The sequence below is a fragment of the Neophocaena asiaeorientalis genome, unplaced genomic scaffold, assembly GCF_003031525.2.
Source record: "Neophocaena asiaeorientalis asiaeorientalis breed wild unplaced genomic scaffold, Neophocaena_asiaeorientalis_V1.1 scaffold209, whole genome shotgun sequence".
NCBI classification, from domain to species: Eukaryota; Metazoa; Chordata; class Mammalia; order Artiodactyla; family Phocoenidae; genus Neophocaena; species Neophocaena asiaeorientalis.
Window position 1 is genome coordinate 2,456,186 of NW_020172366.1, and position 16,792 is coordinate 2,472,977.

The 16,792-nt window shown below is 33.8% G+C and overlaps 1 protein-coding gene across 1 annotated transcript in view; it reads left to right on the top strand.

Moving 5' to 3' along the window:
- Positions 1-16,792, top strand: part of GBE1 (1,4-alpha-glucan branching enzyme 1) — a 288,463-nt gene that overhangs the window by 203,915 nt on the left and 67,756 nt on the right. Inside the window, exons 10-12 of the mRNA XM_024769059.1 lie at positions 624-722; positions 6,206-6,316; positions 9,209-9,380. Coding sequence (XP_024624827.1) covers positions 624-722; positions 6,206-6,316; positions 9,209-9,380 — 382 coding nt within the window. The remainder of the gene's footprint in view (positions 1-623; positions 723-6,205; positions 6,317-9,208; positions 9,381-16,792) is intronic.

Here is a 16,792-nt window from a genome sequence, read left to right on the forward strand (position 1 = left end):
TCTGAGTCCTGGCTCTACCATGGAGAAACATGTCTTTAGCGATCCCTTCACCTCAATAAGCCTCAATTTCTGTATCTTCTAAATGAAGAGAATCCACTAGATAACCTCAAAGACCATTTCCAAGTGTAACTGACTATAGTGAAAGCCATCTTGCTGCTTCGCTCTTAGTGTGCTAACTCTACTTTCCATTTCATCAGAAGCTAAGTTCTCACAAAATACACTATATGTCCATGCTGTATACAAAGAGAACAAGAATAACAGATATATGGCACATGTATTTTTATGTTTGATGAAAGCAGTAGTTAATAAATATAGTACTCAAAAATTAGTATAAGAAGCTATGTTTCAACAATAACACTTTTACTATTTTGTGTTCTCTATGTGCTACTAAGGAAAAGAGATCAAATTTGTCCTGAAATGAAAAGCATTACACAAAATCTTATTGGGAAATGAGATACATTATCACAATTTTATCTACTTTTACAGTTATGCTACCAAAGTACTCCAAGAGTATTCACCCCTATTTATTGTTTGTATTTATTGGCCTGGATTTTACTGTCAGAAGAATATATAGTAAAAGTTTAAGCAATATGAACTGATAATTCTGATGCTCTTTATTTTAGGATGTATCAGGAATGCCAGCTCTGTGTTTTCCAATTTCCCTGGGAGGGGGTGGCTTTGACTATCGATTAGCCATGGCAGTTCCAGATAAATGGATCCAGGTAAGGTTTCATGTAAAAAAAATTTTTCCTGTGGATACTATGTATTATGTTGGTTTATTTATTATTTCTTTGATTTATTTCTTGGTTGTGATCAGTAGTTACAGATATAATTGAAGTATTCTCTCATTAGTGTGTTGCTTCTTGTGCTTTTTATAAGGTGCCTCTCAAAATTCTAAAAGTTCTAATTTAAAGTATTCACACTTGCATTATACAGGCACAGAGAAAATATGATTGATATAATGTTAGCTGTGTAAATGGAATTTTGCCTTATCAATGCAATTATATGAAAGTTTGGTGTTCTATATTTAAAACACATTAAACTTCATCAATGCATCCATTTCTGCCTGCAAATCATCAATTAATATAGAAGTCACTCCTTAATTCCCAGTACTTGCTTCATAGTATGGTTTTTTTCTCAACAGATTTGGATTTATCCATTCCTTTATTTAGCATTTAAAAGTCCTTACCATGTGTTAGGCACTAGGAATGAATACATGACACCTTGCATATGATTTCTAATACAATTTTATTAAATTTAATGACCGTTCAAGTAGTTTGGATTATATTTTGTTTCATTTTATGTTTGTCTAAAAGACTAAAGTTGTTACATAGATTTGATGTAGAACATTTCTGAGTGGCTAAGTCTTTAATTATACGCTGAATATGTATAAGGAGTCAGATACGTATCAAATAATCATTGCTTTCTGTTAAGCCCTTTAGTACAGACATGAACAGGTGCCATGAGATCACAACGGTAGAAGAGCTTAACTTTGTACAGAAAAAACATAAAGCCTACTCTGAAGGAAATAGTTATTGTAATCATCTCTTAATTGCCTTTTCTGTATCCCTAGGCAATTTGGGTAGTGCACAGCTGTGACATTAAAACTCTACCAGCACAACTTCCGCTTCTCCATCTATAATGATTTCATAAACATTGTCAGGTCGAAAAGCAAGGGTTTTACAGAGGCGATTAGACTTAGAAATCAAAGGAACAAACAAATGTGTGTTCCAACTTTAATACCTGGGAAAGTTGCTTTGTATTTGTTACCTTAAAAAAATGCTGTGGTCTTCAAGTTTCTTACCTTAGTTGAAGGTTCTTTATCCACCCACCATCTTTTATTATTTCTAATCTTCCACACAGACTTTTTTCCCCTCACAAGTGCCAAATCTTACTTTTTTTTACTGAAAAGCCTTCATCAGTCTTTGGGCAAATTTCAGGATATTTTAAGGTGTACATCAACCTAGAATTATTTTCCAGTCAGTCATGGCTCACAGTAGGATATTTCCTTCTCTGAGCAATCATGTCAGGTTTTAAAAAAAATTTAACTTGCTAAACATTTCAGTACCTTGTATGCTCAAGATACTATACTATGCAGTACGTCATATAAATAGAAAAAAATGTATTGTCCTCTGTTTAGGATATGGCCATCTTGTCTTTGTAGTTTGTAAAGCCTCTGAAGACAGATATCATCTTCTGTTTTATGTAATTACTTAACATCTTTTTTCATCACCAAAGTGAGAGCCTTTGTTAATAAGATGAGATAGTTAAAATAATATTTTTTTTAAAAACTCAGTGATTTTCCAGTCCTTTTATAATTTGTGCATTTAAAAAAATCCCATAAATGATTATCATCCCTTCAAATGTCAATAAAACACATGAGTATTGATAGAAATGACAACTACTCAGAATGTATGTGTCACGCATTTTATCTACACATAGAGTATGCATTAGATTAGAATGCTAGATTTCATTCATGTTTTTGTTGTTCAGAAACAAATTATTTACCATTTTCTACTTGTAGAGTTCAAAATCAGTAGTTTGGGATATCATATTAGTTTAGTCATTTACTGAACAAATATTTGCCTATCTAAAATATGCCAAATTTGCTGTTTCTTCTTTCATTTTATTTGATCATTTTTATTATCTAATAACTGACGTGTTCATGTAAAGGTAATATAGGTATTTAATTGAATTCATTCATTTATTAATTCCACCAAATAGTTATTGAGCATCTGGTATTTTTCATTATATATAGTTTTTTAAATTACACTTTTTATATTAAGATAATTGTAGATTTCCATGCAGTTGTAAGAAATAATACAGTATGATCTGGTGAATTCTTAAACAGTATTCCCCAATGGTAACGTCTTGCAAAGCTATAGTACAATATCACAACCAGGATAGTGATATGGACATAGTCAAGATGTAGAACACTTCCACTACCACAAGTTTCCCAAATGTTGCCTTTATAACCACACGCACTTCCCTCTTCCCACAGTTACTCCTTAACTTTTGACCACCACTAACCTGATCTCCATTTCTATAATTTTTTCATTTCAAGAATGTTATATAAATGGAATTATACAGTATGTAACCTTTTGGAATTGCCATTTTTCACTCAATCGAATTCTCTGGGGATTTCATCCAGGTTCTTGCATGTATCAGTAGTCTATTCCTTTTCAACTTTTAAAAAAGAATTTTTATTGGAGTATAGTTGATTTACAATGTTGTGTTAGTTTCAGGTATACAGCAAAGTGAATCAGTTATACATATATCCACTCTTTTCTTAGATTCATTTCCCATATAGGCCATTACAGAGTACTGAGTAGAGTACCATTTGCTATACAGTAGGTTCTCATTAGTTATCTATTTTATATATAGTAGTGTGTATATGTCAATCCCAATTTCCCAATTTATCCCTCCCTCCCTTGCTTATCACCTGGTAACTTGAAGTTTGTTTTCTATATCTGTGACTCTACTTCAGTGTATTCCTTTTCATTGTTAAATGGTATTCCATGGCATGGATGTATCATAGTTTAATTATTTGTCCATTAAAAGACATCTAGATTGTTTCTAGGTTTTGGCTCTTGTAAAGAAAGCTGCTATAAATATTTGTGTACATATTTTTGTATAACCATAAATTTTCATTATTCTAGGATAAATGCCCCAAAGTACAATTACTGGGTCTTATAGTGGTTGGATGTTAATTTGTTAAAAAACTGCCAAAGTATTTTTCTGAGTAGCTGTACTATTTTACATTTCCACCAGCCACTTTGGTGAGATCCAATTTCTGTACATCATTGAACAATAGCATTTGCTATTGTACTATTTTTTATTTTAATCATTCTAACAGGTGTGCAGAAGTACCTCACTATGGGTTTACTTTGTCTTTCCTTAATGACTGATGATGATGAACATCTTTTCCTGTGCTAATTTGCCTTCTGTATATCCTCTTTGGTGAAATGTCTGTTCATGTCTTCTGACCATTTTCTAATCGGATCATTTATTTACTGTGGAGTTTTGAGAGTTCTTTATATAGTCTAGATTCAACTCTTTTGTGGGGGGCTATGTGGTTGACAAATATTTTATCCCAGTCTTTGCTTGTCTTTTCATCCTCTTCATGTGGACTTGCACAGAACAAGAAGTTCTTTGTTTCCTTTAAATTTGATGAAGGCCAATTTATTTATTTTTTTTCCTTTTAGAGATCTCTTTTGGTGACAAGCCTAAGAATTCTTTGACTCGCCTGTTTTCTATTAAACATTTTATAGTTTTACTTTTATATTTAAACCCATAGTCCATTTGAGTTAGTTTTTGTTCAGTCAACGTGTAAGGGTTTTTTTCTGTTTTCTTTTGCCTATAGATGTCTAACTCATTCAGCATGATTTGTTGAAAAGTCCATTGAACCTACTTCCACTGAATTGTTTTTACACAGTAGTTGAACTTAATTGAGCATATTTGTATAGGTCTATACATTAGTTTCAAATTGTTGCTGTATCTAAGTACCACAAACTTAGTGTCTTAAAATAACACAAATTTACTGTCATATAGTCACAAATCTGAAATGGGTCTTACTAAGCTAAAATCAAGGCATTAGTAAGGATGCATTCCTTCTGGAGGCTCTGTTTCCTTGACTTTTCTAGCTTCTAAAAGCCTGTAAAAGCATGGACCTGTATTCCTGTATTCCTTAGTCCATTGTCCCTTCCCCCATCCTCAAAGCCAGCAGGGTAGCATCTTCAAATCTCTCTCTTACTCTGACAATTCAGGCATCTTTTAAGAAAGATGCCTGCAACTACATTCGACCCATCCAGATAATCCAGGATAATCTACCCATTTCAATGTCCTTAACTTCAACATATCTCTAAAGTCCTTTTTGCCATGTAAGGTGACATATTCACAGACTCTGGGTATTAGGATGTAAACACCTGTGGGTGACCATTAGTCTGCCTAATATAGCCTGTCCTCTGGTTCTCAGTGATTCACAATGCAATTATGCAGGATGGCTAAGCACCTCTGAATTCCACTGAGCCAAAAAAAAAAAAAAAACATGCAAAGGAAGATACAGGCAGGCTGGAACCCCATTTCTTGTACCAAAATCTTCATTAATTTTCTATTGTTGTATAACAAACTACCACAAATTTAGCAACTTAAAACATTACTGTTATTATCTCACAGTTTCTTCTAAGGACACCCATTGTATTCAAAGGACCCTCCCACACTCCAGGTTAAGGATTATACAAAGATGTGAATCTGAGGGAGCCGGAATCATAGGGGCCATTTTAGAATTCTGCTTCTATCAGCATGCCATTGACACTTTTGGACAAGAGAAATGAACCCACTTAGAAAGAATGCGTTGAGTAAAAGGACAGGCTATTTTTACGCTATTAACTCTGAGCAGCACCAGTTTTTATAGGATAGGCAGAGGAATGGATTTTACAGGATGTCTAGAGTGGTTGCAAAACAAAACAAAACAGTCAAGAGTTTCACAATTGGTAGACTAAGAAGGAAAGCATTTTATGGAAGGGGTAGGGTCAGCATTATCATCATGTACTGCAAGCATTTGCCTAAGAAAGAGCAATTACTGACCTAGGAGACAATCATAGTCTGAGATTTTGGCAAGGTCATTTGCACTGAAGAGGTGTTAGTGGCACAGAAGCCACACTGGAAACTGAGTAGCAGCTGAAGTGGAAACAAAAATGTGTGGTCTGTTAAGATGATAATTATTCATGATAATTAGGCTTTATACTTTGAAATAACAGTTGTTTTAATTTTTTTTTTAAGAATGGAACAAGACATTATTCATGCTAATTTTTTTTTTTCATTCAAACCTAAAAATGTAGCAAGTATATCTCTACCTTGTGGAAGTTCCGGAAAGACATACTGCACAACACTTCACTGTGGTCATTAATCAAGAGGTAGCAGCTATTACAGAGGAAAAAGGTTACAAAAATCCTAAAATGCAGTGATCAAATCATCTGCAGAAAAACAAACACATGCACACACACATGCAACACCACTGTCATTTGGATAGTCTGTATAAAAGCTGTGATTTCAGTAAAAGTTTTGACAAAGATATTTTTGCTCTGTGGGTGTGCTTATATCTGCATCTTAAATAATTTGGATTGATATGATGTGTACCCTCAGACTGGGATTTAAAGTAAGGATGATAATGGTGTATTGGAATTATTTTTTGTCTTTTATTTAGTTACTTAAAGAATATAAAGATGAAGATTGGAATATGGGCAATATAGTGTATACACTCACAAACAGACGCTACCTTGAAAAGTGCATTGCTTATGCAGAGAGCCATGATCAGGTAAATTAATATGTGTATAAACCATTCTGTCTCTGTCTGTATTTATTAACATACCTAATTATAAACATATCACAGTACAAATTTCTATAGTTTAATACAGTTAATGTAATGTGTTATCTGTCTATTTTATGTGACAACTATTCATACTTGAAAAACATTTAAAAATTATTTTGTAGATCCATAAATTCCAGCTTCAAAATGCAGTACCACTTTTACCCTGCCAAACTGTAATTAAATGATTGTGAATGACAGTTTCAAGTGTTATCTTACATGTTTTCCTTTGTTGTCACAAGAGGAATGTTGGTGCTAATCCAGGTTAATTTTAATTTCCATTTTAGGTTTCCTTCTAAAGGTTTTCTTTTATGCCTTTTCACAAGCTTTCATCATTTTTTCCCTCAGTCACTGAAATCTTTTGCTGATTGATCGCCCTGACCTCTGTCCCTCTTGATTTTAGTCCATCCTCTGTAATGTAGTCTGAGGTATTTTCCAAAGGGCAAAGCTAATTTTGTCAACCCAGATCTTTTGGTTAAATCTTCTCATTCACAGCCTGTCATATCCTGGCTCATGCCAAAGTTTATTCTCTGCTCAACCCTCCAAGAGTTCTATTCTTCAATACTGTTAAATTTCCACCCATTCCTGAGTAGGTCAACCTTGCTCCAATCTTGTACTTTTCCCCACACACCTGCAAATGCCTACGTCACCTGGGAAGCTCGTGTGAAGACCTAATGCCCTGGCTCAGACATACTCTCCTTGAAGCCTTCATCCAGGTGTATAGGGAAAAAATAGTTTCCCCATTCTTCACTTTCTCATCACATTTTAAGCAGAAAATTTGCTTCTGATACCTTTGTATTTCCAGCTTTAGCACTGTGCTATTCCTCGTAGTCACTCAATAAACATAAATAAATGCAGGAAATGGCCATTCAGTTATATAAAGCCTATGAACCAGCATAAACAACATAAAATGAACTCCTTATACATTAAAAAGACAGTAAAACTGTCTGAAATTATTTGCAGTATATGTATTCAGAAAATTAAAGTTAAACCAATAAGCTCCTCAGTATTTCAGCAGAAATTGACAATTTAAGGTAGACAGTAGTTTTTCAGGTGTCTCCTTTGAACTGTTAAGAAAGTATAAGTAGACCAGAGGTCAGCTACCAAGGCCCATGGGCCAGATTCTGTCTGCTGCTTGTTTTTGTAAAGGTAATTGGAACACAGCCATGTTCATTCACTCACCTATTGTCTATGGCTGCTTTTGAGCCATAATGGTATATTTAAGTAGTTGAGACTGAGGAAGGAGACCACAATGCCTACACTATGTACTGTTTGGCCTGTACAGAATGTTTGCTCACTCATAAAGTAGACATATATTAAGTTTTGCATCTTCCTAGTTGGAGCAGTACTTTCTTTTCAACTTAAATTGGCTGTGGAGCAAGATCAAACAAATACCTATGAAGAAACCAGAACCAATACATAACAAAATAAGAAATGAGTAGTATTAATTTAAGATTGGGGGAATCCCTTGCCAAATACATAACAATATGAAAATTAAAATGCATGCATAAATGATATCTTTCTATTACAAACTCCTAGCAGTTATAGCATGTTTTGAGCTTCCAATATATGTGTATTTTATATGAATGAATAAAAGAATAAATAAATGAGTGGAATAAACAAATTGAAGATGAAGCTGGTAGGTTAATTTCATAATTTTTCTCTGCAAATGTACAGAAACAGTATGGATTTACCAAGAATTATTTCATACTTTAAAGATCCACATAATTCTGCCTTATATTACAAATTGTTGGGAATGTACAAAAAGATGCAAATTGCCTAGTTCTTTCTATAAAAGCAAATGTATACTGAATTTTAAACCTGATAAAAAATTATAAATATGAATATATATGTGAAAATAGCTTAGAGATTAAAATAGGTTTATAAGTAAAAATATTTTTCTAAAAATGAAAATAATCATATAGTAATAGGGTGAAGAGATTATGGTTTAGTCTCTATGTTTCACTATATATAATTTTTTGTCAATAAATAACACTTGGTATTAGTTAGCTGTTTTTAACCATAAATAATTCAGATCGTTAAGAGGCCTCTTCTGCTGCTCAGGGTGTTTCTGAGTTAACCTGCCCCATTTGTCAACTATTATATTCTCATATAAAACAAACTAATTTTAGATTAGATGGCAAATATAATGAGAAAGCAAATTTTACATTTTAAGAAAAAGTTGTCAATTTGCTGCTGAAGGGGAGAGGGTCCATTGTAATATATTTATATACATATTATATATATATAAATACATCTATATAAATATAAATGCATATACATATAAATTACTTTTAGGAAACTCTTCCATTCTTTCAAAACAATAAAATCATGATATACAAGATATTTTTAAAAATCTATTAGTATTGTAATAGTTTAATGTAAGATTATGGGATTATATGAAATCATGTATGTGAAACTTTTGAAAATTGTAAAGCACTATAGAATTTAAAGAATTCATTCAATTAAAAACTTCATTGTTCAAATCCTAAAAAAAAGAAAAAATATCTGTTAGTATTCTCAACATTAAAATACATGTTTATTCTAACTTCAAAAAATGTGAAGCATCAGCTTATTATAACAAATATTCAGGTAGCTTATCATGAGTTTTTCACCAAGCTATTTTAAAAATGAAAGAAACATAGGTACATGAGATCTCTCATGTATTTCATCAGCTCACCTTCAGCATAGTGACTCTAGGAAAATACATGAAATTAATATTAATTCACACACCTCTTCTGCATTGTTTCCATTCTGTATAATTGCATGTTATTCTAGTATAAATCACAGCTGCTTAGTACCTATTATTTGCATTTATCTCAGTGACTTTTATTTTTATAGGCACTCGTTGGGGATAAGACGCTGGCATTTTGGTTGATGGATGCTGAAATGTATACCAACATGAGTGTTCTAACCCCGTTTACTCCAGTTATTGATCGTGGAATACAGCTTCATAAAATGATTCGACTCATTACTCATGCACTTGGCGGAGAAGGCTATCTCAATTTCATGGGTAAGTATGAGCTGAACATATATCTAATCTGTGTTTAAAATGTTAACTAATATTATATATGACATAAGTTATGCAGAATATTTTGGTTTGGTTGTTCAGGTTTAAAATAGAAAATTATAACTTTATTTCTTTAAAGCACTGTCATTTTTACAGTGTAAACTGTAATTAAATTGCTTTAAGATTATTGTTATACTAATACATGATGCAAAAGTAATCTAATGGCTGGTATTTTATTTAATATTGTTGTCAATAAGTGGGGTGAACTTTTTTTAAACAGAATTATTATTCTGAATTTAATCATTGAGTTTATTATTATAGTGTTTGTAATACATTGAACATAAGAAGGATATAATTGTCATGTCATAGCATATTGAGCTAATATTATTGGTCTTCTTTGAGGTAATTGTATACCAGTATACTTGTATTATAAATGTGGAAGCCAACGCCCAAGATGCTGTGATGGACAAAAAAATGTATTTATTTTAAAAAATAGGAAAATATGAATATTCAAAGGTCATTGTTGTCTAAAGGATCTTGAATGATAAAACATAAAAATCAACTAATACCATTTTCAGTTCTATTTGGTCAACCATGACCATTTGAGTTTTAGGAAATTTCACCAGTTTTTAGGTTAGAGAGAGCTAGAAAGATTGGAAAATGCATATGGGAGACTGACATTTTTCTACAATAAAAGCTGTAGAGCTTCAGATTAATTCATTTCTATCTGGAAATTTTTATTAAAAAATCTCAGATTGGGGCTTCCCTGATGGCGCAGTGGTTGAGAGTCCGCCTGCCGATGCAGGGGACACGGGTTCGTGCCCCAGTCTGGGAAGATCCCACATGCCGCGGAGCGGCTGGGCCCGTGAGCCATGGCCGCTGAGCCTGCGCGTCCGGAGCCTGTGCTCCGCAACGGAAGAGGCCTCAACAGGACTTTTAAAAGCCTCTATTGTTTGCTAACTTGAGATTAGGAAGCCAGACCCAATAAACCATACACCATATTTCACCCATACAACCTGTACCTTTCAGTGCATCCCTCTCCTCTCAGGATCACCAAAATTTGTTAATATTCCCAACCTGTCAGGAAGTGGCCCTTATGACCTGTGAGACGGCACTTTGTCTTTCAGGCACCAGGCTGGGCTTCCTGGGTGGACTTTGCAGGCATTGTATTCATAAGTAAAACCGGCCTCAGTTCCTAAAAGGCAACTAGTCCTCTTTCACACAATGAACATCATTCATGAGTATGGCTTTTCCAGTAAGGCCTTAGTCGCACAGTTTATTCAATTATATCTTGATGAAAAGGTGGAGTCAATGAACTTAGGTAAACAACTATGTCACCATGTAAAGTGAGAGATTTTTTAATGTTTTATTTCATTTACAAAAGCAGGGTTTATTAAATTGTTGCAGTGTATATAGATAGATTAAAAAGAAAATGAAAGAGTTTCCTTATATATGTGGAAACTGAAACAACTTTCCTGTTAGAGAAATAAAATCAAAGAAGACCTCTGATTTCAATGCTGTTAGTCCTGTCATTAATTCTTGAAGCCCACTGCATCCGAGAATTCTAGTAATCCTGACTTAGCTTACTGCTTTAGTCTGGAAGTTGTGTAAACAATATCAGCTCAGAAGCCTATAGCGAAGAGTTGAGAGTGTCAGTAGTTTGAAGTACTTGATAGAGTCCTTTTCCTGAGACTGTCCTTTGGTGAAGACAATTCTAGCCCGTAGCATGCAACAGAGCATCAGAGTAAAATAAAACTATCTGCAGATGACAGAGAATTAATGGCCCTAGTTAATTTAATATTGATAACTTTCAGATTTAAAAAGGTCTGATGGGGCTTCCCTGGTGGAACAGTGATTGATAGTCCGCCTGCCGATGCAGGGGACACGGGTTTGTGCCCCAGTCCAGGAAGATCCCACATGCCGCGGAGCGGCTGGGCCCATGAGCCATGGCCGCTGAGCCTGCGCGTCCGGAGCCTGTGCTCCGGAGCCTGTGCTCTGGAGCCTGTGGGAGAGACCACAACAGTGAGAGGCCCGCGTACCGCAAAAAAAAAAAAAGGTCTGATGAAAGTTCATAATGAGAATTGAGTCTTGGTCAATATTTTCCCTGAGGGTAAAAATGGATCATGGACAGCTAAGATCTTAACAAATCTCCAGTAACTTCATAAATTTTGTGAAATGTTTATATTAATATAATCTTAACTGTATATATTCAACCTGAGGATGGCTAAGATGCTATTCTGTTTTGGAAACTCTTCCCATGGAACTTTCAATAGTAACACAGCTAAATAAACACAATTATTTCTAGCATCTCTCTATAAGGTCTGTAAATTGACCATATTTGTGGTATCAAATATAATTTTGAAATTATTCTTTGATACAGGACTCAAAGATCTTTTGAAGTTTTCTTCTTACATTTGTCCTTCAAAAGGCTTACAATGTTTAACTCCAATATAGCACTTTTTAAAAATCCTTCTGTCTCAATGTCTTATCTAAAGCTAGCATTTCTCTACTAACTTTGAAACCAGTAATCTCCAAAGTCTCTATAATTTCTGATTATTGATGTTGTTTTATGAAATTTAATATTTCCCTGTAAGCTATCATGACTTTAAATATTTTTTTCCACTTTCTGATCATGGCACTCTCCTGCTGAATGGCTTCAATGGCTGCAGTGTCCTCCAGCTGACCTCTAGGCCTTGCATGAATGGTCTCCCATGGGTCTTCCCGTTGATGGCTCTGCTCCAGTCAAGCAAGCCTTCTTTCAGTTCAATGAATGTACCAACTTCCTTCCACTATGAATTCTGTATATTTTTCTGTTCTCCCCTCTGAAATCACTCTACTCAGATACCCCCTGCCATACCCGACAAAATCCTTCATTTGCAAATCTTTTTTCCTTAGGGCAGTCTTTTCTAAAGCCTCAAACTTCACTAGTTTTACCTATTATACATTTTTATATTACCCTATACCTACCTTTTGTGGCACATAACAAAATTACATTTTCAAAAACTATTAAATATATAGCTGCCTTGATATATTTAAAACTGAATGAAAATAGGGGTCATCTGTATCTTATTCACTATTATATCTTCATGAACAAGTAGCAATTAGCACAGTATCTAGCACATCACAAGACTTGCACATTTTTACAAAAAAGGATATTTTATGTATTTATATATATACATATATGCATATATATAATTACTTTGTAATTATTTTTAGCAGTAGTTCATTAGCTGCAATCACCAGTTGTAGTTTTCTTTTGTTTTGTTTTGTTTTGTGTGCGGTACGAGGGCCTCTCACTGGTGTGGCCTCTCCCGTTGCGGAGCACAGGCTCCGGACGCGCAGGCTCAGCGGCCATGGCTCACGGGCCCAGCCGCTCCGCGGCATGTGGGATCCTCCCGGACCGGGGCACGAACCCGCGTCCCCTGCATCGGCAGGCGGACTCTCACCCACTGCGCCACCAGGGAAGCCCCAGTTGTAGTTTTAAGGAAAGTTATTCTTTTTTCAAGTGGCATGTAAGAAATTAATTTTTAAAAAGATCAATTTAAGAAATTCAAGACTAAGGAGCAATCTGGTCATTTACTCATGTTTTAGGCATTTTAAAACTTACTAGCTTTTGGAATTTTATTTTTATTTCCCTCTAGTAGAGAAAGAATGATTTAAAAGAAGTAAGAAAACAACATACTTTTGTAGTTTTTCATTTAAATCTATTTACCTAAATTCATCAGGCATTTAGATATGTGTTCTGTTTATCAAAAATAATTAAGATCAATATGAATTCTCTCACAATGATGCCAGTTTGGCTTATTTGTTTTATTTTATTTGTTTTTGTCTTATATACTCATAATTTTGAGTTTAAAAAAGTTCTTTCACTCTGCTTAAAGCCAGGGGAATATTTGCAAGGTTTTTTTAATTTTTAATTTGCTAGGTTATTTTAATTGATTATGAATAAATAGGTTTATATTTCCTATTCTTCTACCATATCATCATATGAAAGAATCAAATATAGAAGAGGGGAGCAGGGATAGTTAAATTACTTTTATATTTTTATATCATTGATCATAAGAGTTATAATAAATATTAACAAAAGTAAATTTATATTTGACATAGCATACTATATTTTCTAAAACATTTTCATATGCCTCATCTAACTCAATCTTCATAAAAGTTTTTTTTTTTTTAATACTGTCTGGCTTGCAAAGAAACATGGGGTGAAAGAAGAATATTCAGGTATCTAGGTAGATGTTCCAAGTCCCATTTTACTAAAGCTACAACTCAGAGAGGAAAAGGGACACACCCAAAATTGTACAACTAGAAAATGACAGCAGCTGATTGTCTTTTTATTCTATTTACAATGTGAAAAAATTAGAAATGAAAATTATTATTAGATCAGTGTATAGATTAGCTACCAAAATATGGTTAATAAATATCTTTTAGAGAAAAGGTAGAGCATAGTGGTTAAGAAAGCGATCTCGATGGGAATACAAGCTTAGCTGTGTGAGCTGGGTAAGGGGCATCATTACTCTGTACCTTTGTTTGCTCAGTGGTAGAATGGAGTAGTGCCTGCCTCAGAGGATTGTTTTCAGGGTGAAATGATTTAATACGTACACAAGACTTAGAATATTGCCAGGCACATAACTCATATTTAATGTTTCTTTAAATTTAATTTCACTTGAAGTTAAATTTACTATTACTATTTTTAATATTACTAGCTATTCCATTGAATATATGGGTCCTGAACGCTGATGTTTCAATTCCATCCGAGTGTTTCTTTAGAATCTTATCTGATGGTATATTGTTTAATGTAAAAGTTTCTTAAAATATTTAACTCATTTCCTCTTGAAAACATCAGTAAAGGCAGTAATTCTTTGTTAAAAATCAAATGACATTTTCCTAGGTGGTATTATGTGGTTAATTATACAGAAGTTAAGCCATTTCTATAGTAAATCTCACTAAGAGTTAAGATTACTTTTTTTTTTTAATTCATAGTGATGTCTGCTGAGTGCTGCTGCTAAAACATCTTAACTTTCATGTATGAAGAGGTGTGATGTTTGCCTTGATTCTCATTTCTAGGATAAGCCAATATGATATTAATCAGTTAACATTTATTATATATTATATGGTATCTGTGTATGAGTGTGTGTGAGCATTGTATAAAACTTAATATAGGGCTTCCCTGGTGGCACAGTGGTTGAGTCCGCCTGCCGATGCAGGGGACACGGGTTGGTGCCCCGGTCCGGGAAGATCCCACATAGTAAATCTCACTAAGAGTTAAGATTACTTTTTTTTTTTAATTCATAGTGATGTCTGCTGAACTCTTCAGTAAGAAAGGCCTGGTATTGATTGATGGTTTAATAGCTTTATGGTTTATTTTTTTATCTATTTGTAATATAACTAAAAGGAGACAGATTAGAAAAATAAGACGTGATTATTGATAATCTATGTGGATATGTCTATGCTATTTTTATAATCAAAAAAAAAAAAAAAAAAAAAAAAACTTAATATATTTTTCTGGAATACCTGTGCCGAGATTTATTTTACACAGAAAGAGGGAGGAAGGGAGGGAGCGAGAGAGAGATGTAGATTGATATAAAGCAACTTCATTTTAAAAAGTTAGTGAATTTGACATATATATCAATTTAAACTATACACAATATATTTATAACACATTCTAGAATGTGTTTTAACACAATTTATAACATTCCTTCATGCTTCAGACATTTATATGTATCTACTATGTACCAGGTATTGCTAAGTGGTGGATATTCCTGGGTGAAAAAGAGTTCTTGCCCTCAAGGTCTCAAAACCCAAAAGGGGATCCAGACAAGTAAGCAGACAAGTATCTCTGTCCTAGTACATTCACTAGATACAGTGATAGAGATAAGCAGAGAATGTCATGTAAATATGTAGGAAACTGGGTTAAGAGATTAGGTTGTTGGTGGAATTTATGAGCTGCTTCAGCCAGGCAAACATAGAAAAATAGAAAGGCACAAGAAAGCCATATGACAAACTCAGGGAAAGTCTAAGAAGGAGTAGGACTGAAGCAGTGGAGTGAGATTAAAGTCAGTTGGGAATATTAAATTTCAAATAAATGAAAAAACTGGGGCCCAAAGAAATCAATTTAGAGATCATTCATTGATTGGCAAGTTTAATGAAAAAATGTGATTTTCAATCACTTTAAAACATCATGAACTCTTCAGTAAGAAAGGCCTGGTATTGACTGATGGTTTAATAGCTTTATGGTTTATTTTTTTATCTATTTGTAATATAACTAAAAGGAGACAGATTAGAAAAATAAGACGTGATTATTGATAATCTATGTGGATATGTCTATGCTATTTTTATAATCAGTGGTTATTTAATGTTTAATTGTTGGTTAAAAATAAATATAGAATGAAAAACATCTGCTTTACACATAGGATGACCTCAGTGAATATATGTTGCAGGCATACCTTGTTTCACTGCGCTTCACTTTATTGTACTTCACAGATATTGTGTTTTTTACAAATTGAAGGTCTGTGGCAACCTTGCGTTGAGCAAGTCTATGGGCACAATTTTTACAACAGCCTTTGCTCACTTCCTGTATCTAGCCCATTTTCATAATTCTCACAGCATTTCATACTTTTTCATTGATCTGTGATCAGCACTCTTTTTTTAATTGAAGTGTAGCTGATTTACAGTATTATATTAGTTTCAGGTATATAACATAGTGATTCAATATTTTTACAGATTATACTCTATTTAAACTTATTACAAAATTGGCTATATTTCCCTGAGCTGTACAATATATCCTTGTAGCTTATTTATTTAATACATATCTCTTAATCTCCTACCCTTATTTTGCTCCACCCCTTCCATTTCCCCACTGGTAACCACTAATTTATGAGTCTGTTTCTGTTTTTTTATATTCATTTGTTGGTTTCATTTTTTAGATTCCATATATAAGTGATAACAGAGTATTTGTCTTTCTCTGTCTGACATTTCACTAAGCATAATACCTTCTAGGTCCATTCACATTGTTGCAAATGGCAGAATTTCATTCTTTTTTATGTCTGACTAATATTCCATTTTGTGTATGTATATATATTTTTTGTATCACATCTTCTTCATCCATTCATCTGTTGATGGACACTAAGGTTGCTTCCATATCTTGGCTGTTATAAGCAATGCTGCTATGAACATTGGGGTGCATGTTATCTTTTCGAATTAGTGTTTTCATTTTCTTCAGATATATTCCCAGGATTGGAATTGCTGGATCGTATGGTAATTCTATTTTTAGTTTTCGAAGGAACCTCCATACTGTTTTCCATAGTGGCTTCACCAATTTACATCCCCACCAGCAGTGTACTAAGGTTCCCTTTTCTCCACATCCTCTCCAACATTTGTTATTTGTAGACTTTTTGATGATAGCCATTCTG